This window comes from Phoenix dactylifera, chromosome 4, assembly GCF_051530095.1.
Source record: "Phoenix dactylifera cultivar Ajwa chromosome 4, Ajwa_hap1_PhDact_Kaust_v1.1, whole genome shotgun sequence".
In the NCBI taxonomy this organism is placed as follows: Eukaryota; Viridiplantae; Streptophyta; class Magnoliopsida; order Arecales; family Arecaceae; genus Phoenix; species Phoenix dactylifera.
Genome location: NC_143193.1, coordinates 44,308,788 through 44,330,939, shown reverse-complemented (window position 1 = coordinate 44,330,939; position 22,152 = coordinate 44,308,788). Strand labels below are relative to the sequence as shown.

The window sequence follows — 22,152 nt, the reverse complement described above, 5'->3', positions numbered from 1 at the left end:
TAAAGGAGAATGTAATCACAGTTGACCCTCTATGATTAATTGAAGCCAAGAAAATATATAGATCAACCTAACTAGTTAATTAAAGGGGAAAAAAAAAGAATATATAGATGTCCCAAAGAAAATGAGTAATAATTTGTAGATCAAAATAAGCTAGAATCCTAGGGTGCAAACTAGTACAATTTAGTTAATTCATGGGGATAATGGAAGTTAAAGTCATCTACCCTAGACTACAAGGGCAATAATACTTTTAAAGCAGTGCTTGGCACTGCTCTGATCCAGGTTCTCCTATACTTTTATTAGTTCAAAAAAATCCAATTTCCTATTTTTCTCTATCTTTAAATATTTTACAAAAAGGTTATCTTAGGAAGTTAAAAGAGTTGATAAGCTCAAGCCTTCTGCATACTTATGCTGTGCCAGGAAGGAGCGAAGCTAAGCCAGGGAGCTTTAAAAACATCAACCCTACAATAACTGAGCATCAATATTACTGTCTTTATTAGTGAGCATTGCGATTCAGAGACGATGTGCTTGAGCATTTTTATCAATTATTCTATAACTTTTCCTCCAACAAAAAAAAAATATATTCTATAACTTAAGCCTAACGAGAGGCCAAAGGCTTAACAATCTGACTTGCCAAAATGGAGCATGTTGCAAACACTAATTCAATTGGCATCATGCATTTGCAAAGAGCTTGAAAACCACATCTCACGTAGAACTTTTGCAAAGAGCTTAAAAACGGCATCTCACGTAGAACTTTTCCTTGATCCATGAAAACAGTTGTAAAAAGCCTTGAAGCTTTATGAAAACAGTTGCAAAAAGCCTTGAAGCTTTTAGTACCTCAGCGAGAAAGAAAGAAGTGACCAACTTTTTTTGGAATAGAAAATGGAAATAACTGCTAGCACTTATTTCTTCTAGCCCAAATTTAATAAGGTGAATTACTAACTGAACCCAAAGCACTAGGGTGCACAACAAGTTTCAATTTTGACCCGTCAATTTAAGCATCTAAACAAAATCTTATACAATGACAAAGCATGATACAAGACTCAATGTAAATTCCATTTTGCATGTTAAAGGAACCTTTTTTTTTCACTATTTATCTAAAGTAATGTAGATCCTCAGAAACCTTTTCTTACTCAGTGTTCTTACGTGTAAACTTAGACTATGTTTAGTCATGGGATGCAAAATCCAAGGTTAGTTGCTCCTAACTTTTGCTACCATCGAACATTTCTTTATCCTTTGGTTAAGGAAAAATTGATGTATGGTTAGGAATTGATATGTTAACTGATTCAATCGGAAAGAAGGAAGAAATTCTTCAACCTACTCAACTTAAATATTTTGAAAAAATTATAAAATAAAAAAATTGGTGGTAGAATCTAGATCTCATTTTTCTTTCATTAAGGAATTATAAAACTAGTTACAAGGCATTTATATATGCTATCAGTTCGCCGTTAGATAATTCAAATTGGATTGCCTTTCTAGTCAAGGATGTTGTAGCATTTTCAAAATAGATATAACTAGTGGAATAATCATTAAAAAAAAAATTTAGATCGACATCAAAAATTTAGCTATGATTGAGCTTTCCAGTAAGTGGATCTCACTCTTCGACCTTATCTAGACCTCTCTAGGCTAGCTAGAGTATCCACATTGGCCCAATGATCCTCGTGGATCATTAACTAAAAAATGAAAGAAAGCAGGAAAAATGGAGAGAGAATAAATAATTCGCCCAGTTTGTATTGAGTGAAAGTTATTTCACCTTTTCTTAGAACTTTAGTCCGATAGAAGGGAATAAATAGTATTGACCAATGACCAGAATAATCTTCTCTGTCCAAAAAGTGAAGTCATTTGTCAGGACTCTAGAATAAACCTCCCTTATTTCGGAGATATCCTACAAGCAAATAGGCCTCAAATTGTTAAAATAATAACTCAATTCACCATAGTATATTAATATATAGCTTTTAAATCTATTTTATCAATAATAATGATGCCCTTCTTGAGTGTGATAATTCTTACATGATGTAAAGCATAGTCATGCTAACAACTTTTGTAGGGAAGACTTTGTAATTTATTCTTTTAGCTTAATAAGAAGATGCATCATAAAATTCTAGGGTTTTAAACTATCAATTTTCCCTCAATTATAGCTTTATCACTCCATGATAAATTCATACAAAATTTCTTTATATTTACTTTGGTAACGCATGTAAAAATATCTTTATACAAACATAATGTAATTAACATCAAATATTAAAATAAGCAATTGAATATCCATTATTCAATATAATAAAACTTTAAAATGTGATAATTCTAATGTTTGACTATTTATATTTTATGAGGATCCTCGTGGCATCATAAATAATTAGAATATTTTAGAAAATAATTTTAAATTATTTTATTTTTTTTTAACAATAATAAGTTTAATATAAAAATTAATAATCTACAATTCTAATTTTATTTGTTATTGATTATTTCATGTTACATAGCTATAAAATCATAATTTAATGGCACAATGTGGCATGAAAAGAAAACATGGAAATATTTCAAAGAGTTGTATGGTTTCTATTTCTTTCTCTCTAGGTAAGTTTCTTAAAGAAATTTGTTAAGGTATTAATCATTCATTATGGGGGGATAAGGGGAAGCAAAAAAAAGAAAGAAGTCCTATCAATTTTTCAATAGGAAATTCCTATTAAGAGAATGGCGACTTATGCGGCTAATACGTTATAAACTATCGTGTCGAAACTTCTATTGACTATTCACACATTTTATTTTCCAATTCATAAGATATATTTTCCCTAGATTAGTTAAAATAAAATCCGGTTTTACCCAAAAAAAGAAAAAAGAAAAGAAGAAGTCCTTACAAACTACCTCAGTTATTTTTGAAAACTACCATAGACTTTTCCGAAAGCAAACCAAACTTCATTTGATTTTAAGAGTGCCATAGATGGATTGAATTGGACAGTGAATTTTTAGCCCACATACATTTTATGGTTGGATTGGTTTGGCCTTGGGACAAATAGTAAAAGATCCAACCCTAGACCCAAATAAAATAAAATAAAAAAAGTGGAGCCTAAAATTCAGACCTAACAAAACTCATGACCTCATATGGGTTTGCTTGTCATTAAGTCTTATATTGTTGTCTGGTCTGGGTTGCGGATCTGACAGCAACTTCCGAGGATATCACGTCCTCCACCAATATAAGCAAAGTCCTCGAGGCCAAAAGGTAAAGGGTTTTATTTAAGCTAAGATTGCCGCTGTTATTAACCTGTTTTGTTCTAGTTATAAGATATTTAAATGCTTAGGTCTACGTTGTTCCCCCCCATGCTCTTCCACTCCCCTCTTCTCAAAAAAGCCAGAAACCTCATACCTGTGCCTGGCTTCCCCAACGCACTGCCACGCACACCAAGTGTTTGTAAATTTTCCTCTTCAGCCGATATCCCGACACCGCCGCCGCCCACCTCCGCCTACGTCCACCTCCCGTTCTGCCGCAAGCGCTGCCACTACTGCGATTTCCCCATCATCGCCCTCGGCTCCTCCTCCTCCTCCTCCTCTCCTTCGTCATCCCATCACCGTGACGACGACCCCAGGATCGCCAATTACATCCACCTCCTCCTCCGGGAAATCGAAGCCACCAGACCAGCATGCGACAGCCAGCCACCTCTCGAGACCGTCTTCTTCGGCGGAGGCACGCCGTCCCTCGTGCCGCCGACTCTCGTCGCCTCGGTCCTCGATGCACTCCGATCGAAATTCGGCACGTGCACCGACCCGGAGATCTCCATCGAAATGGATCCGGGGAGCTTCGACAGGGGGAGGATGGAGGAACTGCTCGAGCTGGGGGTGAACAGGGTGTCGCTCGGGGTCCAGGCATTCCAGGAGGAGCTGCTGAGGGCCTGTGGGAGGGCGCATGGCTTGAAGGAGGTCTATGAAGCTATAGAGATTGTCACTGGGTGCGATGGGCTGGAGAATTGGAGCATGGACCTCATCTCCTCCTTGCCTCACCAGACACCGGAGATGTGGGAGGAGAGCTTGAGCCAAGCGGTGGATGCTCGGCCCACCCACGTCTCTGTCTACGACCTGCAGCTCGAGCAAGGCACCAACTTTGGACGACTGTAAGCAATGCTGAACTCACTCTTGCTCGCCATTAGTTAAGTACTAGAGAAGAGTCTCATGCTAGATGTGTGGAACCTCCATTTCTAATCTTCTATAGCTCAAAAGACCATAAGTAGTCCTTTTTAATCCCATATCTTCTGCAAAAATCTTGTAGAAAAAAGGAGTAGGTCATAGGATTGCATTCTTATTTCATAATAACATCATCGACTTTGTTTTCGAATGCTTGATAGAGTTTCCTACTTAAATTTCTCTAATTTAAAACACCAGCTCTGCATGGAGAATCTTACTTCAAAGTCATGATTTTGAATTGTAAATGTTGAGTTATTTTAACAGGTATTTAAAATTATTGGAAAGAGGAAAAATAGAAAATTGGTATGATGTAAGGCAATAAGGAGAGAAATTGTTTATTTGCAAAATTCTACTCAAATTAAGAATTCAAATGTAATAATTTTATGGTTTTTATTTTGTTTCATTTAAGAGTTACAATTTAATAATTTTAGGGTTTTATCTTTATCTCATTCCGCAATCAAACACCTTAGGTGATTTTCTTTTTTTTATGTTCGGTAGGAATACTTTATGTGATTTCGTTCCACATTCAAACACCTAGGATTGTCTTCAACCATTATAAAAAAAAAAAAAAAAAAAAAATCTGCAGTCGAACACCTTATGTCATTTTCTTTTTGTTTATTTTCGGTAGAAATACTTTATGTGATTTCATTCTGCATTCAAACACCTAGGATTGTCCTCAACCACAAAAAAAAAAAAAAAAAAAAAAATCTGCAGTCGAACACCTTATGTGATTTTCTTTTTTATATTTTCGGTAGGAACACTTTATGTGATTTCATTCCACATTCAAACAGCTAGGATTGTGCTCAACTACCAAAAAAATAAAAGAATCTGCAGTTGAACACCTTATGTGATTTTCTTTTTTTTTTATTTTCGGTAGGAACACTTTATGTGATTTCATTCCTCATTCAAACCCCTAGGATTGTCCTCAACGACAAAAAAAAAAAAGGTATTGTAAAATCATAACTTGCAATATAAAGAAAATGTAAAATTCCAAAATATTATAACTTGGCACCATAGCTTAGTATTGCCAACCCTGACTGCAGGTACACTCCTGGGGAGTTTCCTCTGCCCACAGAAGCACAGTCGGCCAACTTCTACCAAATGGCTTCGGAGACGCTTGCCAAGGAAGGTTACAGCCATTATGAGATCAGTAGCTACTGCAAGAATGGCTATGAGTGCAAGCACAATCTTACATACTGGCAAAGTAGATCTTTCTACGGATTTGGTCTGGGATCCGCGAGCTACATCAATGGAGTTAGGTTTTCAAGGCCAAGAAGATTGAAGGAGTATGTAGACTGGGTGCAGAAACTGCAAGATGGAATGGTAGATCGTGATGCTACTAGTGTTGGAAGCAAGGACATGGCCATGGATGTTGTGATGCTTTCTCTGAGAACAGCAAGAGGTCTAGATATGAGCAGTTTTGGAAGATCCTTTGGGAATTGTTTGGCATTCTCCCTATGCAGAACCTTCAGACCATTTGTTGAGAGTGGACATGTGGTTGCAATGGATGGTGATAGAAAATCATTGAGTTATCATGATTTTGAGCAGCAGTTGAGTGATGATTATGAGATAGGGAACAAAGTTGCATTCATTAGGCTGAGTGATCCGGATGGCTTCCTCCTATCAAATGAGTTGATTTCTATTGCATTTGGGGTTATATCTCCATGAAGTCACAGCAAGTATTTGTTTAACCATCATTTTTATTTATGAAGTTCCTCAATAATTCTCAAGTATACTGCTTTTGAGACTAATGAGATTGAGCCTTTCCAATAGTTCTATTTTACCCATTAGAAGAATACAAATAAGAGTGAATTACAAACCCACTCACGCCCTCCTCTCCCAGCGCATGATTAGAGACAAATTATGCTAACATCCAATAATTCGTAAAATCTATAGTTACTCTCCTGAGGTTTATTTTTATTTAACATTTTAACTCATAATTTAATAAAGCATTAGTCAAATTGTTCACCTTAAATGGAACTAAATGCTATATTATAAAAAAAAATTAAAATAACCAAAGTAATTTTAAGTGACATATCAGCTGCCCAATAATATAAAAAAAATATGTATATCCTTCTTCCATCCAAAAGTAATTTTGACTTTTTCACATAAGAAAAACAGTTTAACTATTAACTGGATGTAAATATACATATTATGAACAATTGGATGCAAGTATAATAAACATGAACCTCAAGAAAATTTTAATTATTTATTCAAAAAATAACTTCTCAACTTACTATGGAGGACATTTATTCAATTACAGTAAGACCTTCAATTATCTAGATTTCAAGAGCATAAATTCTTAGCAGAAAGAAAGAAAGAGCAAGATAATAACTAGGTGGTGACAAAGGTATAACTTGAATATTATCAGATAAATTGTTTGACGAAAATGGTGACAGATTTTCAGTATGTAGCACATTCTGCATTCCGAATTTCAACGAGCATTACCTGGGGCAGAATTAAGCATATCGTGATTCATGGTTCTTTAAAATTAAACAGTTTCTGTCCGAGTACATGCCGAATGCTTACAATTCTTGTCGAACATACAATTCCAAAGAAGGAAGGAAGTTTTGTTGAGGCATTTCAGATTATATCATCAATGGTACAAAACTCAAGTAGTGGCCTGCACGAAGGAAATGACAAATTTGGACTCTCATTTATGAACTGCACTACTGCATTCTTGGTAGACAGGTGAAGACCCAGATAACACAAAGGTTGGACAGAACCTCTGTCAATTCAAAGCAATTTTACAAGGAGTTTGGAGGAGACTCAGTGAAGCAGCTCAGCACCAGCTTAACCTGCCTGCAAGTTTTGATGCATAATGCCTTCTTCAACCCATGAACGTCATGCAATCCCATAAGCATTCAAATATACAACATGCCTGCTTCATGGACAATAAGCAATTAGCTAGGAAAATTAAGGTACTAATAAAATTATGATTGTTATAAAATCTTTATACAAAGCACTTCTCCTTGCCATTTCTCCATAAAAATCAGTGATAAATGAAATCAAGATTGCAAATTGCAGTCAGCGTTGGAAGTTTGCTAAGTAGCTACTAAAAACTGGTGACACAGCAGATCTCAGTAGAAAGGCCTCCTAGGCAGTGGGGTCCCATTTCTGATGCCTCACATATGTGGATATTATGTACTTGCACATAAAGCACCCGGAGCAAATAATATAAAATTAAAGTAATTAAAAAGGAAAGTGATTTTAAGTGAGGGCACAAATCATGCAGGTAGGAACCTCAAGATTCCAGCAAGCAAGAAAAAAAGTGGCATTTTCCAATGATACTCCTGACCACCCACCCCACCCTACCCTGATGAAGGCAGGATTTGATCCCCAGTCAGTGGTACAGCCACCAATATACTTGATGAGTATGCAACCTGGCAACTTCTGAACAAGGGAGAAGATGCTGTGGTTATTCAGGTGTTAATACTTAGAGCACTAAGAAGTATAATGTCAACTGAAAACATGGAACTATATAATACAGTTCCTAGAAAAAATATCATTAATGCTACATGCACTAGAAAAATACCTTACATGAACCCACTATCAGATAGAAGATGAGTTTATGGCAATTATAATGAATTGTCTGATACGATATACAGACACATTAAGGGGGTCTGGGGAAAATTCTGTAGGCTAGGATGGATATGAAATGTTTGGACACTGTGACAGATGTAAAAAATGACTGCCTGCTCGAATACAGCATGCATGAATAAGGCAGGCAGAGCAGATGGATAGGCATGAAATTACACCTGAGAGACATAAGGTATCCAAAGAAAACCAACCAAAAGGCAGGACATTGTGGAGCTCACTATACCGTATCAAAAAGGATCATTAGAGAACTCTCAGGTTCTAAATGATGTGGGACAAATTTAGGGAAACCAACAATATAATAGTTTGATATATTCTTTACTTACAGGCTGTTTATATGTAAAGAACATGGAATGGGAGAGAACTTTAGCAGTTTTTTACCAAATGGATGGCCATCACTTGTGCAACCTTAGGCCCTTAAGGTTCATTTGCCTGCATAAAAGTTGATCCAGGGATCAAGTCACTCATGCAAGTCTTCCATTTTCAGATGTTGGAATGTAACTAACGTACTGATGTTATTTGCACATTTTCCCCCTTTATTCATTGAAAATAAGCTTGTTGAATCCAATAGTCATGAAGAGCTTGACCTAATGTTGTTTTGGTGGACAAAGCTGTCATCTGCATAAGCTAGCTTGCATGGGTAACACATGAGCTGTGATCTTAGGATACCTTGAAGTTGGTGACATGTGACCTTTTAAAGTTGCTGCATGTTGTTGAGACTTACCACCTAGGATGGCTTTGACTTGCGCATTGTTTTTGATATACGTTTCAGATCTTGAGTGCCCTTCCTCATCTCTCTGCAAAGACAAGAGGGTATCAAAGCATCATTTGGAACCATCAAAAGAACAGAATGTAGATGAGATCCATACCTCTGATGCAAATAAACCAAAAGATAGAACAGAGGTAACAGCATCACTGTCAATATGCAAACAGCAAGGTAAAATACGCTTGATTGCTTCTGCACAGATTAAGGGGAGCGAAGAGGAGACAAAAAATGTGAGAAGACATCAAAATGAGCCACTTAGATTTTCTTTTATTCGATTGGATTAAATGGTGGGTACCAGTCAGAAATGAGTATCTCTAAAAAAGAATATAGAACATTGCACTGCCAAATGAAGTTCTAGAACAGAATGAGCCAAGAATTAAAATATTGGACTTGTGACCTTTCAAAAATAAAATTGGCATGTATAGTTTTGCATTGCAAATGAACTCCATGACAATGACAAGAGACTGCAATAGATGGTATTTGCTTGTTCTTACACAGCAGTCCAAACTTTGGAGAAAAAAAAATATGACAGCATAATCAGGAAGGCTGTTACCTTGCCCCCTCTAGAGAAGGGTTTTTGCCCTCCACTACATGTGTGAGCATCACAGAATTGCCGTAAGAAAAGTTCTGCAAGTACAATTGCATCAAACAACATGTTATAATAAGATGTATATTGAATTGTTTAGATAGCTAAATTACCATGAAGATGGCTTGCCGTGCGACCTTGGTTAGTGGGAAAACAGCTATCTGCAAGGCTCTGAAGCAGATAAAAGATTAATAATGCAATAATCATTTTCATATAGGCTATACAATAAGCTGAATATCAATGTAGACTAAATCAATTGATCCTAACTCTGATCAATGATGTTATCAGTGGTTCATAGGTTGCTGGATATGGCTAACGAAGGAGGTCCTCTAACCAGTCATTTTACATGATTGAAGTTACATACTCATATAGGGCACTCTGTTGATTTTATGGTACTAAACATAAATGGGGACAATAAATTGGAAAGTAAATTAGTTTTACATTATTGCAGCACACAATCAATCCATCACATGATCTGCATTCATGGAAAATAGATTAATCATAATTGCATCACGAACTGGACTAAGTTGTTCATAAGTTTGAAACCTGGACAGCGGGATACTCAATATTTTATTCAGATAACTATGGTTGTATTTGGCACAATTGACAATTTTCTACTTTGGTCTTCAAATGCTTTGGTTTTGTTTCTGATATTCTAAAGAAGGAAGCATCAGGTAATGTTTCATTTTCAAAGAGAAGACACTAAAACATGTTTGGTGGTGGTGATGGTGAGGAAAACTGTAACTGGCAGTGGCACTAGTGATGGCCACAAAAGACAGTGACATAAGTACTAGTTATGGTGGAGATGACCATTCAATAGTCTGGCACTGGAGTGGGGATGCCAGCAGAGGAGGTGACCGTGCTTGTGTTGGCAGTGATGGTGGGCTGCAACCTACCATTGCAGCACTTCCAGCAGCAGTGGAGAGGTGATGGTGGTACGAGCGAAAATTTCAGTCATGATCATGGTTTTGGAGTGATGTGGAGAAGCACTGATGGCAAGCAATGGTGGGGGAGTGGCAGCTGCTTTATGTTTTGGTTTTATTTCCAAAAGTTTTGAAAGTAAAATTACCATAAACTTTGAAGATTTAGTAATTAAGGGGGAAAAACACTCACTTAAGTATCAGCATTTTTTCTCGTCCCTACTGCTATTTCTGTTTTAAAAAAGCAAAAAATATTAAAAGGAAACAATTGCTAACAAGCCCTAACTTACTAAATGGGCATAACAAAACTTTGTGGAAAATGCCAATGACTAATTTTCACCTGAATCTTTTAATGAATCTAGAATTTTTATTAATTTTAAAAAAAACAGATTTGTATAATTATTTTATATTTCATATCTAATTCATCATGTGATCTTAACAAGAACAAGGTGTTTCACTACGAAGCATGCATACAAATACTAGACACAGATGCAACAAGATATCATACGCCTAGAGGGCAAATCTTGGAAAAATAGGATATCAATATTGAACCTTTTGAACCCATCAATGAGTAATTATCTATTCTGCAGACCACAATCTATACCCCACAAAGAATATCAATATCACAAACTCCTAAAAAGGACAACATTCATAAAAGAAGAAAGAAAGAAAATCCGGCTCCTTATCACCAGATGTATCCAACAGTATCTCAAGTGTATCCATAGTATTTTTTTTAATTTTAAAAAATAGGATTTTAGAGTAAGTATCCAACACGCATTTATTAGTACCCAATACTTATTGGTTACGGACAGGGAAAACAATTCAAAGTATCCATGTGCACGTTGCAAACACAACCTATTTACTTGGTTATGGTTTTCCATTGCTTCACTGCAATATGTAACTAAAAATCAGAATACTATTTCATAAGATGGTTATATTTGTTATCTATAATCATTTTCATTTTTTTCTGTTTTTCTTGTGTGCGTGAACGGTTGACTGAGAATTCAAGGATAGTTGTTTCCAGGTTTCAACTGAACTGAGTTCATAATGCCACAATCTCTAACTGTATTTGCATGAAATGTGCTATGGAAACATAGCTTATCTCGAAATATTCATGCATAAGGTACAGCTAGCTGTCTCTGATCGTTTTTACTGCATGAATCATGAACAATAAGATTTCAAAAGACTGTTATAGATAATGAAATATGATCCTACAAAAGTAATGGAGGTAGGAAAGAACCTCACAAAGATGGCGGTTTCTAGCAGCAGCTGCAGGATTGCATTTGGTCTTGGTCTTCTTGGAGTCAGCCATCAGGTCACAGTGCAGCGCTCCACATAGATCTGCCAAGCATCGTCCTTGACTCTGGAATAGTTAAAAGTTCACAAACTTCAATGTGTAGTTAAAATTTGTTTGAGCAATAGAAGCACAAATTTAAATGTGGCATGTTACAAAACTTGATAAGATCCTAAAATTAATCAACACACTTAGGATTTACATTATAAGAGATGAAAAATATCAATTAGTAAATCAATATATGAGGGGGTGGGAAATGCCATCATCACTTTTATGGAGTACTCATAAGCAGTCAAGACATAAGTTGAGAAAACATGATCGAAAAGCCCAACCTCGTGAGTCAAGAGACCTACTTTGGCATCAAGACACACTAGAGATTTTTCATTATTTCAGATGTATTATATAGAAAAATGAAAGCGGCATATCAACATGATTACATCATTAGGTGTTCAATAGTGAGATTGTATTCAAACAACTTTGACTACACAATAACACTTTGACCTGTCTTGGTTTCTCAAATGTTTTACAATTTCCACACTTTTATCCCAAAAACAGAAAGTTGAAAACCATAAATTCAAAGTTTGCAAACAACAAGATAAGCTTTCAAATTACCTAATATATTATTCCCTGTTCTGTTTTATTTCTCCCAAAAACATTTTTGATATTTCGTAATTTCTCTTAACTATTTTGGCTGAAGGCAGGAACTTGAGCAATAATTGCTGAAATTCCAAACTTGGTCCACCTAATCAAAAATGCAACCAAGTTTCCAAACCTTTGCACAAACAACTAATAACCTATATACTATGAAATAACATAGCATATTGATATGTATTATCATATGATCAAATAAGAATTGAAAGCTAAGAAGTAATAACATGATACATTATGTCAATAAGGAAGAAAATAAGGAATTGTTGGTATTTTTAACAAAAGGCTCTTCGTATAACTCTTTTGACAAGCATCATCTTAATTCCTAAGTTTAGCCACTACAGTATCTACCAAACCAACTTTTGGGTAGTGTTGCAGATTACAGAGTAAGGTATTTAGCATTCAAGTTTATTACGTATTAAGCCATGTTTAAAAGCCACACATGAGTTGTCTTAAAACATGAAGGCCAACCACTTCCAGAGAGCAATATGGTTATTTTTTCTTAAAAAAGAGGTGGCCCCACCAACCTCAGATAAGAAACAAGACATGTCATTTCTCTGCCATTTCTTCTTTATTTATGCATATTCTTTTAATATTTAATATTCTTTCTTCCACATGAGAGCTCTTGTACCATGTATAAAATCTGCGTACTCAGAGAAGAGGATGATATACCACTAAGAAATGAATATAGTAGTGGTCTAATTATCATGGTTTAATATTTACAAGTCAGAAAAAAGGAGCTAATGTCAAGCATTCATAACCGGGAAACACTGGCATATGATATCAATATATTAACTGATGACCGATAAGTGACAAGGAATACACATATAAACAGATGGTTATTTAGAATTGAAGGGCGGTACTATTGATGTTTATAAGGATGTCAAAGTTAAATAACTGATAAAATAAAGTTGCTTGCAAAGAATGATATGGGCAAGGAGATAATATGTTGGTCATAAGATGCAACATATCCATGAAGAGCCACGCAGCATCACCTTATAATGGGCATAGGATAATTATTTTTTAGTCTTGCCTTTTTCATTTCATCTTCTATCTTGTGTACATTGGTTATAGATCCAAAATCCAAAGAAAGTAACAGTTATAGCAAGCTGATTGATGTAAATATTTCATTATTATTCATATATTTATTTATGTTCTGAATGAAACATACATCGTTTAGTAGATTATTGTGTCGGTTATCAAAATGTTGATCAAGGAATTTCTCTGCACGGAAGCTTTTTTTACAAAATCCACAGCGCCACTCATTTGAATCCCCATGAATTTTGTGCTGCTCCTGTTCGCGGAACATGTCATTCTCAGGATGAAGTCTACACTTGCTTGAAATTTGATACTGCTCTTGATCCACAAATGGCATCAGATACTGCATCAATTATGGAAATCTTAGAATGAATATTCAACCAAAGAAACAAATAATGTAGGCTAGGGCCCCCACTGCACCACTACGGCACTACCACAATCATACCTCCTCAATAATTTTCCAGGCAGTTCTACTTCTTTCTCTAGAACAATGCACTTCATGTTTGTGTGCAACTTCTTGCAAAAGGGATCTGAACATAAGATCAAGCAAAACATCAATCTTTTGAATAATGCATAAATATAGACACCAGGAGGACATCTGGAACAACTTCATGATCTAAAAATTCTGAGATAAACTGTCTAAACTGTTACAGTTTTTCAGGTTTCCTCATTAGAAAAGCCAAACTGATCCTAGAGAACATTGCAATCATCCCAAACTAGATGATGTCAAAGACTATAAGCATATCTTCTTAAAATAAATGCATTAAAAGATCTAAAACTTGCATAAGTTTTGTCTCAGAAAAAAAAAGACGGGGTGTTAAACAGGTATGTAATTATACACTACCAATAAAAGTTTCAGCTAAATAGTACAGATCTGTACACATTTAATAAAACAACTTATTGTGAATTAATACAAAAGAAGAAACTATATGACTTTGGAAAGCACATTACCTTGCTCCAGCAGCCCCTTCAGCCTCCTGGAGCATAGAAGAAAAAAATGAGGGAATCAGCAAAAAGACTAAGGAATATCAATTTGTTATATTAACATAGGCACAAGAAAAAAACCTATCAGAATGGATAGATCACCATGACCTCAAGCATAACATTAACAAAATAAAGCTACAGTACTCGTGCAAGGTATGTTGAACCGATACCGGAAGCCGTACCGGTCGGCGACCAAACCAGTTCAGCATGTTCGGTACTATTTCAGTACCGGGCCCGTACCGGAAGAGCCCAGCCGGAGCCGGAGAAAGAGAAGAAAAATAGCGAGCGAGAGGGGGAGGGGGGGAGAAGGAGAGGCCACAGACTCCCGCGGAGGGCCGCGGGGACGCAGCGGAGGCCGTGAGGGCTGCTTCTCCTCCCTCCCCCACTCATTCGTTGTTTCTCTTTTTCTTCTCCGACTCCGGCACAAACCAGTTTCCACGGCGAAACCGTACCGATAAGCCACCGGACCAGTCTGGTACGGGCTGAACCGGTTGGTACGGGCCGATTCAGCATACCATGACCTCGTGTTTATGGAAAGAAATATATTTCTTAAAAACAAAGAAAAATTTGTTTGAATATCACACTACTGATGCTAGACACTTAGTTCAACAAGGCCAATCCCAATTCATATAGCTGGTGGGTATATAAAGTAGTCCATGCAGTTAAAATTCTGGTAGCATCATTATTTTTTTAATACCTTTCTCTTTTTGGGTATAAAGAGAGAATGAGAAGGAGCTATGCAATAGTCATACCTATAGTGATTAGCCCAAATCTCAATTGATGCAAAATACATGATCGGCCATCTAGATTGAGTTTCCACACTAGCAATTACAATCCCCACCACTTAAAATAGGCTTAAAAACCAGAAAAACAAATGTATTAGTAGTTTTCTCTCACTATGCATGAGTAAGAGATCATGGCTAAAGATGTCTAGTATAAACAGAGAGAGAAAAAAAAGGAAAACAAGGAAAAGAGGGGAAAAAATAAAGAAAGAAAGAAAACCAAAATAAGGGGAAGTTGCCTTGGCAAATTGAACCCCACTCTCTATTACCTTTCTATACACAGGTCCTATTCTGCTCCTCATTTACATCCATTAGATCTAGGTCTGAGTATGCAAGGATTAAGTGTTTAGCAATAGTGCCATGCCTTGCTGGCATTGGAAGGGTATTCATTGCGCCATGTGCTATGTTGTGCTAGCGCTTTGCACATTATAGCACATAAATTGACAATGCAACATACTGCAGACTGATAAGGCACCATCATGTACATACTGGTTCATGCTACCAACGACACATATATTGGGAGGTGGAAGAAAGACAGAGAGAGAGAGTTAGAATGCTTCTGAGAGCATATGGTCTCAATTGCTTCCTAGTGAAAATCAGTGATGGACATATCAAAATCAAAATTCACACCATTAATCATGATTTATATTACATAAGATGCCTTGAGTCTGAAAATCATTTGTTTTGACATTCTCTTTCCCATGCATCGGACTAGAACAATATAATAGTAGGAATATAGCTTATAAGCAAAAATATATTATATGATATATAATTTACAAATCCAACCCATTGATCTTGATCTAAATATTTCTTAAAACATAGAGATACTAAATTTCAGCTGATTTGGATGCTTTTTACCGGATATCAAACCACAATGTAGTATGAACCATTAGAATCATCCATTCGCATCCATTTGATGCACAAGAAAAATACCTTGCAAATACATAATTTTTTTTCTAAGCATTTTATATAACATAGACCATGATGAATGATATGGATTTTGATTTTGAGAGATCCACCACTGATTTTCCTTGGGAAGCATTTGAGGCCAAATCAAGGTTCGCCGTACCGGTACCGAACCCCGTACCGGTGCCGCACTAGTATAGGCGTACCGAGTGTCGGTACGCTCGGTACCGACCGCACCGATATTGGTGTACCGATACCGGTATCCATCGGTACGGATACGGTACGCTCGGTACCGACCGGTACAGCGAACCTTGGGCCAAATGCTTTCAGAAGCATTCTAACCTTTTACTTCTTCATATTTTCCTTTCCTCGCTCGCTTTTCTTCTCTTTTGACTCGAGAACTTGCTCTAGAACATGAATCAATTACCTTGTGCAAGTTATTGCACAAATCTTAGTCTTATTTCATATTTTTACAAGTTAAATAGATCTAATGTTAACTTTTTTGTAAAATCAATCTTCCCAAATTGTCTCTACATCAACATTATTAAAAAGCAGCTAAAATTGGTCTAGTCTAAAATAATTAAATAATATAAGCATCTTAGTTTGTTCACAGTGAATCTTTCCATAGAATTACATATTTCCATGCTAGTATGTGTAAAATGTCAACACATAACAACACAAGAATTGTATTTAGCCAATCCTAGCCAACAAAAGCATAGCAATGACACTTCAATCCTTATTATCGTGTTGCAACTAGCTCATTCCAAGTTATTGTGAAGGTCTTTTGTCAATGTCAGAACTCAGAAAAAAGGGACAAACTTTTCAAATTTCTGCAAAATCGCTTCCTTTTGATTTCAACCAACTTCAATTCAGGGAACAAGCCATATACTTTAGTGGGAGACCAAATTTTTTGGCAAAATCAAATTGTTCTCACATGACAAGTAAGGAATCAGCTTAAAGAACTTTGTATCAATCACTTATTTTAAAATTAATTCCATTAAAATAGAATGTTTAATCAAAATGCTCCCCAAAAAAAATTACAGATATGGTATGGATACATGTGATCATTGAACAATGTGCAGGAATTTAGTGATTTAACTTCACCAACCAAGAGAATTTTATATATCTCTCTCTCTTTGTGAGTGTGTGTGTGTGTGTATGCATGCGCACTTGTGTGTATGCACATGTGCGATCCTAAGCCATTACGACAACCCCACCATATAAAAAATCCAAATTGAATTTCTAAGCCAAGAACACTCTAAGGACTCCGTTATTGTTATTCCATGTGACAAATGGGCCTTATTTCCTGGGAGCTAGCATGTGATGGACAGGGAGTATAAGGGTTGGGGAGTCACAATCAATAAACACATTCAATTGTCCTAGCAATTGTGAATAATTAAGGATAAATAACCCTCTTGAATTTCTGCACCACTTCACAAATTTCATGCTGTCATTACGCACCCAGAATTTTTCGGAACGATCCCCAAAGAATCCATCTTCATTTGAAGTATCATAAAAAGTATGCAATGCAAGGAAAAATAACCTCAAAAGTCAAATCCAAGAAGGAAAATTGTTAGTCATGACCCCCACAAATTGACAACATTAAAAAAATTCTGATGCTTAACAGCCAGTCACGAGTAGATGACTATTGGAAACAAAAGCAAAACGCCAACATCCTCATGAACTAGCCAGTCGACGGCCGGCTCGATGAGAGAAAGCGCATTCACATTAGTTAATCCAATAATCATTTCCTTAATTCCATTTGCTTTTAGCATAACTATCTTAAACTCATGAAATGGTTTGTCAAATTGCCAAATTATTAACAAAATTACGAAATAAGCATATTTTCCATCGAAGAGACAATTAGGTCCGACGGTTTTTGTACAAGATCGACAAAATTTATTCATTCCCGACCAGCATCATCTCGATAGTTCATCTAAAGAATATAATAAATCTTAACACAAACCAAGAATGAAACCTAAAGAATTTAACAATCTAAACAGAATCCAGGAACAGTTCTAAATCTGGTTTACTGAATCCAAACCAAACTATTATTCGAGTGATCACAACAGTATAAGAAGCCGAGGGCTTGGTCTCGGAAAAGGTAGGTACCTGGCGAGCACGGGCTCCATGGAGCGAGAGCGAGAGTAAGAGATGGAGAAGAAGCGCGATCTCGATTACCCTCCGTCCCATCTTCGAGAGACGGAGAGAAATTCCGCGCTGTGATATCTTGCGAGACGACTCGACGGTGCTCGCAGTCTATCAATTTTAGGCTTTTCCCGACTGACTCGCTTGTGCCGGACCTACTGTTACTGTCCATTTGCTGGATCAATTTGGGCTGAGGCTATGAGAATTCGTATGGTCTTGGCGGAAACGGGCATTCTAACCTACATTGAGCTTGGAGTTTGAGTTTAGGGCTTTAAGCTTAATCCTAACCTAAGTGAACCCAATCATCCAACCAAATGTATTAAATAAATAATTTTATATTTATATTTTATGTAAAATATTTAGAACTTATTTGGCTGGCGAAAAAAGAAGGAAGAAAAGTAAGGTCAACAGAAATTAGTTAGAGTTTTCAAAGAAGAGAGATGAAAAAGTAGCTTTATAGGAATAAGATTCACATATTTTATGAAAAAGAAAAATCTATATGGGACATGAAAAAGTTCAATTCCCACTAACTAAGAATTAAGATATATTTTTTTCAAAAATGCCTTAGTCTTTCCCTTTATCAAGGGCATAACAGATATTTTACATAATTTTTCCAAAAAAAGCAGATGTCTGACCAAACATAAGCTATTTTGAAATATGTCATTTTTTTCATTATCAACCAAATATGTAAAATCCACTTTCCCCAGCAGTGGCTTTCTAAGAAAAATATTTTGATGAGGATATTTTTTTGCAAACCAAACGAGTCCTAAAGTCTATTTGGGTATTCATGCAAGGGTCAGCTTATAGGCCTATTTGGCTTGCATGAAAGCCAAAAAGACCTGTGTAGATTCTTTTATCCTCCCATAAAATTCGAGCTGCAGGGGTATTGTGTTTATAAGAGCTATATCTAAATAGGTTATCCAATCTAGGTTTCCAATAGAAAATCCAACCTAATTCTGTTGGATTTAAAATTGGGAAAGCGAACATCATGTTTCTATCTAGTAATCATCGTCATCCATAAAAGAAAAAAGAAAAAAGAAAAAAATAGAACACTAATTAGATTTTTTTGACTAATTAAAACCTGTCGTGGCCTAAGTTTTAGAAATTTTTAGTTATTTGAGTTCTCAAAATCTATTGCATAAAGGTCTTTTGAATTATTCCTATAATAACAAAGAATTATGTTAAACTTCACAAATACCTTGAATTTATTAAGAGCACAAGACTTCCAAATAGATGGTGCCAAAGGATAAAAAACTCTCCCTATTAAGAAATGTACAAAAAAGAAATTCATAGAGAAGATTCGTGTGGTCTTCCACTCCCTATTAAGAAATGTACAAAAAAAGAATTCATATAGAAGATTCGTATGGTCTTCCACTTCCATGAGGTTCTTTACCAAATTTTGGATATTTAAAGATATTAGGGTAGCCCATTGCCTGTGGACCATTCTATTAAAAAAATATATAAACCATCCATATGGGCTCTCCTCTTTTTTTTTTGATACATTGGCTACTCATACTAATCTTGCGTGAGTACAACCAGCAGTGTCAAGAGAAAGAAGATAGCCCAGTTGAGAAGGAACAGTAGAACTCTGAGTCCAAAGGAACTTGCCGGAGTGATGCGCAGCGTAAGAGGCAACCTAGTTAGCAACCTTATTCACTTCTCAGTAAACGTGCATTGCTTAGAAGGCATCACACTCCCTCGCTAACTATCATATGTCTCGTAGGAGCGGATATTCTGATCCTTTCCTCCCCTCATCCAGTATTCACTCAATCACCACGGTTGAGTCCCCCTTAAGGATGATGCTCCCAGCCCCTAACACTTGTCTCGTATAGGAGATACCCTGTCACGCTGCTCGGAGCTCTGCCCCAATGGCTGATGCCTCGAAGGAATGTCACCCCCCTGCCGCGATCAACCTGGAGTCCTAGTCCCCAATCACAAAAGCAGCTCCAGCTCTATCATCGCACTTGGCAAGCTTCCGTCAAAATTCATCTTGAGATGGCTAGGGGGTAGGGGCTCTACATTCGCAATTAGTCTTATTGAAGGGAATCATGCACTAACTAGAAAAATACTAAACATCCTTGCCACTTAATGGCTGACCTATGACCAATATTGAGAGCTTTTGATCCGCCACGTGCCCTTTTGCATGCTTCTCATCCAAATTTTTTTATTTTATTTCTTATGGGTTTCTAGTGATGTATTTCCTACTTATGATCATTGTGCTAAAAAGATTTCTAAAAGAGATCAGTATAGCAAAGACTACAACTACTTGCACATGTTCATATATAAAATAACAATGATGTACTTTTGTTTGTTATACTCCTTGTACTTGTACGAGGCACCACCTTATAAGCATTGTCACTATCTTGACATGTGTCGAGTGTTGTGCTCATTCATATATGCTTTCTATAAACTTGTATATCATGCTTGAACTAGCTATGAGTCATTTTTAGACATTTATGTCTTCCATGTTTAGCACTATTATCTTTCCTAGTGTGGGGATTTGAGGAATATTCAGAAAAAGGCAACCAAATAAAAAATAGGTGGGGGCTCCATAATTACTCTACCTGAGGCTCCAACCTACCCGATAAGGAAAACTACCAAGGAGATAGTGTTGGATATGTGATGGCATGAACATATGTCCTACTAGAGGCCATCATGTTTGAATATGTTGATTTGCAAAAATTGAAAGGGGATCAGCATACCAATACGTGACATCTTTAATGGATAATAGCTCACCAAATTATTTGGTAGAGGGTTTCAAAGCATGTGGTCATGGTACTTTACACTCTAGTTTTATAGAACTCTACACCCTTGTTACACTTGATATAGATGGTGAACTCAATTTTTCTTATTTTGTTTACCCTAAAAATAAACAAAGCCACATATCCAATGACATGGACAAAGGAACAACATATCTAATGTCATGGCTAAAGGATATCAAGTGAGAAAGATGTAACCTCGGTCATTTAAGGAGTTTATCATAGCCAAGGAGTTAGAGGATAATACAAGATTAAGCATTTTTGAGTGGTTTGAACATCCTTCAAATAGGTTCCTTGAGCGATTAGGAAAAATACAAACAAAAGGTGTAGATAATAATAAAAATGTCTTTTCCACACTTTTCAACCACTACAACTGTTTTTGTAGCAATAAATGTGCTGAGGATTCTTCATCCACGGCTCTTATATTATTTTTTAATATGAAGATATGGTTATTCCATCTTGGAGATTAACTAAGATGTATTCAAATCGTTCCAAACAATGTGCATTTATATTTAATTATTTTTCATCTTATTATTTGTGAGTCATTATATTTTGTAGTCTTTTCTTTATTTCTTTCATTGTAAACTTAAGTTCTTTCTTGAAAGGCACCGAACTTAAGCATATTTGCCTATTGACTTGATCAATCCGGTATGGTTTTGTCTTTTGATCACTAATTTTTTGCATTTCGGAAACATCTTTGGTATGACCCTCGATTACTATATTATTAAGAAACTTTGAACATCTTTACCCTAATTTCTATTTTCCTAAAAATTGAATAATACTTTAAAAAAAAGTTTAAGTCAAGTCTAAATAGATCTTCAAATATATAAAATATTTCAAATACATAATATGGTCTAAATATCTCTAAATTGAAGCAAAGACTGACTAGAAAAAGAAGAAACACCGTCTAAAATAGATAAAAAATTGTGCTCAATAACTGAAATCCTCGTCAATCTTAAGGAATAGTTATATATACCACTTATATAATGAATAGTCCCAGCCCTTCACTATTAGAACCAAACATAATATTTTTAAAACATGCATAATTTAATTTAACCAATTAATTCATCTTGCACTGAATTTATTCAAGGAAACAAAAAAAATAAAATAACACTAAAATATATTCTTTCGAATCAAAATTTTCCCCTCTCCAATTAAAATACTCTCTTCCGCTGCCTTGCAATTTTTTTTGGTCCAAATGCGCTCCTTGCCGACCCAACGCGAGCCGGTCCACCTGCAAACCTAATACGGAACCGGGTCTAGGTTATTTTACCTGTGCGACGAAGAGGAGAGTCGGCAGAACCGAGCCGCAACACCTCTCTCTCTCTCTCTCTCTCTCTCTCTCTCTCTCTCTCTTCCTATCTGCGTTCCCGAGCAGGCGAAGAAGAAGAAGAGATGGGGAAGAAGACGAAGAAGCCGGGGAGGGGGAAGGAGAAGACGGAGAGGAAGACGTCCAAATCCGAGGAGAAGAGAGCCCGCCGGGAGAGCCGCAAGGTCTCCACAGAAGACGACATCGATGCCATACTAGTAATCTCTCAAACCCCTCCTTAAACCCTA

General features: G+C 36.3%; 3 protein-coding genes across 7 annotated transcripts in view; 2 read left to right on the top strand and 1 right to left on the bottom strand.

Moving 5' to 3' along the window:
- Nucleotides 1-3,129: 3,129 nt before the first annotated feature.
- On the top strand, nucleotides 3,130-5,897 carry LOC103719645 (Radical SAM superfamily protein). 2 transcript variants are annotated; one of them, XM_039133777.3, is made up of 3 exons: nucleotides 3,130-3,211; nucleotides 3,291-4,097; nucleotides 5,211-5,897. In XM_039133777.3, the coding sequence occupies exons 2-3, from the start codon at nucleotides 3,310-3,312 to the stop codon at nucleotides 5,833-5,835; spliced, it is 1,413 nt and encodes a 470-aa protein (XP_038989705.3). In that variant the 5' UTR covers nucleotides 3,130-3,211; nucleotides 3,291-3,309; the 3' UTR covers nucleotides 5,836-5,897. The 2 variants fall into 2 exon arrangements, with proteins under 2 accessions (XP_038989705.3, XP_008807206.4); XM_008808984.6 differs by having other exon boundaries at nucleotides 3,149-4,097.
- Nucleotides 5,898-6,616: 719 nt separating this feature from the next.
- LOC103719646 (C2H2-like zinc finger protein) lies at nucleotides 6,617-18,001 on the bottom strand. Of its 2 annotated transcripts, none has more exons than XR_015977203.1 (10): nucleotides 17,801-18,001; nucleotides 13,968-13,993; nucleotides 13,462-13,546; nucleotides 13,150-13,359; nucleotides 11,277-11,399; nucleotides 9,230-9,287; nucleotides 9,084-9,157; nucleotides 8,634-8,722; nucleotides 8,434-8,561; nucleotides 6,617-7,048 (listed from the first exon to the last, which is right to left on the bottom strand). XR_015977203.1 is itself a non-coding variant. In XM_008808985.5 (10 exons), exons 1-9 carry the CDS (start codon nucleotides 17,879-17,881, stop codon nucleotides 8,492-8,494), a joined length of 816 nt encoding a protein of 271 aa, XP_008807207.3. In that variant the 5' UTR covers nucleotides 17,882-18,001; the 3' UTR covers nucleotides 6,617-7,048; nucleotides 8,489-8,491. The 2 variants fall into 2 exon arrangements, 1 of the variants encoding a protein (XP_008807207.3); XM_008808985.5 differs by having other exon boundaries at nucleotides 8,489-8,561.
- A 3,874-nt stretch (nucleotides 18,002-21,875) lies between these two features.
- Nucleotides 21,876-22,152, top strand: part of LOC103719647 (Galactose oxidase/kelch repeat superfamily protein) — a 54,412-nt gene continuing 54,135 nt past the window's right edge. Inside the window, exon 1 of one of the 3 annotated variants that reach the window (XM_039133776.3) lies at nucleotides 21,876-22,122. In XM_039133776.3, the coding sequence (XP_038989704.2) occupies nucleotides 21,991-22,122 (132 nt within the window). In that variant the 5' untranslated portion in view covers nucleotides 21,876-21,990. The remainder of the gene's footprint in view (nucleotides 22,123-22,152) is intronic. The other 2 variants (XM_088720017.2, XM_088720018.1) reach the window with 2 other exon arrangements.

What these genes read in the sequence shown, in the direction of transcription:
- LOC103719646 (XM_008808985.5), bottom strand. Translation starts at nt 17,881, where the DNA reads ATGGGACGGAGGGTAATCGAGATCGCGCTTCTTCTCCATCTCTTACTC. An exon ending in GAAGGGGCTGCTGGAGCAAG is followed by an intron (nt 13,547 to 13,967) that starts GTAATGTGCTTT and finishes TCTTATGTTCAG; the next exon opens with ATCCCTTTTGCAAGAAGTTG. An exon ending in TTGGTTTATTTGCATCAGAG is followed by an intron (nt 8,562 to 8,633) that starts GTATGGATCTCA and finishes TTGTCTTTGCAG; the next exon opens with AGAGATGAGGAAGGGCACTC.
- LOC103719645 (XM_008808984.6), top strand. Translation starts at nt 3,283, where the DNA reads ATGCTTAGGTCTACGTTGTTCCCCCCCATGCTCTTCCACTCCCCTCTT. An exon ending in GGCACCAACTTTGGACGACT is followed by an intron (nt 4,098 to 5,210) that starts GTAAGCAATGCT and finishes CCCTGACTGCAG; the next exon opens with GTACACTCCTGGGGAGTTTC.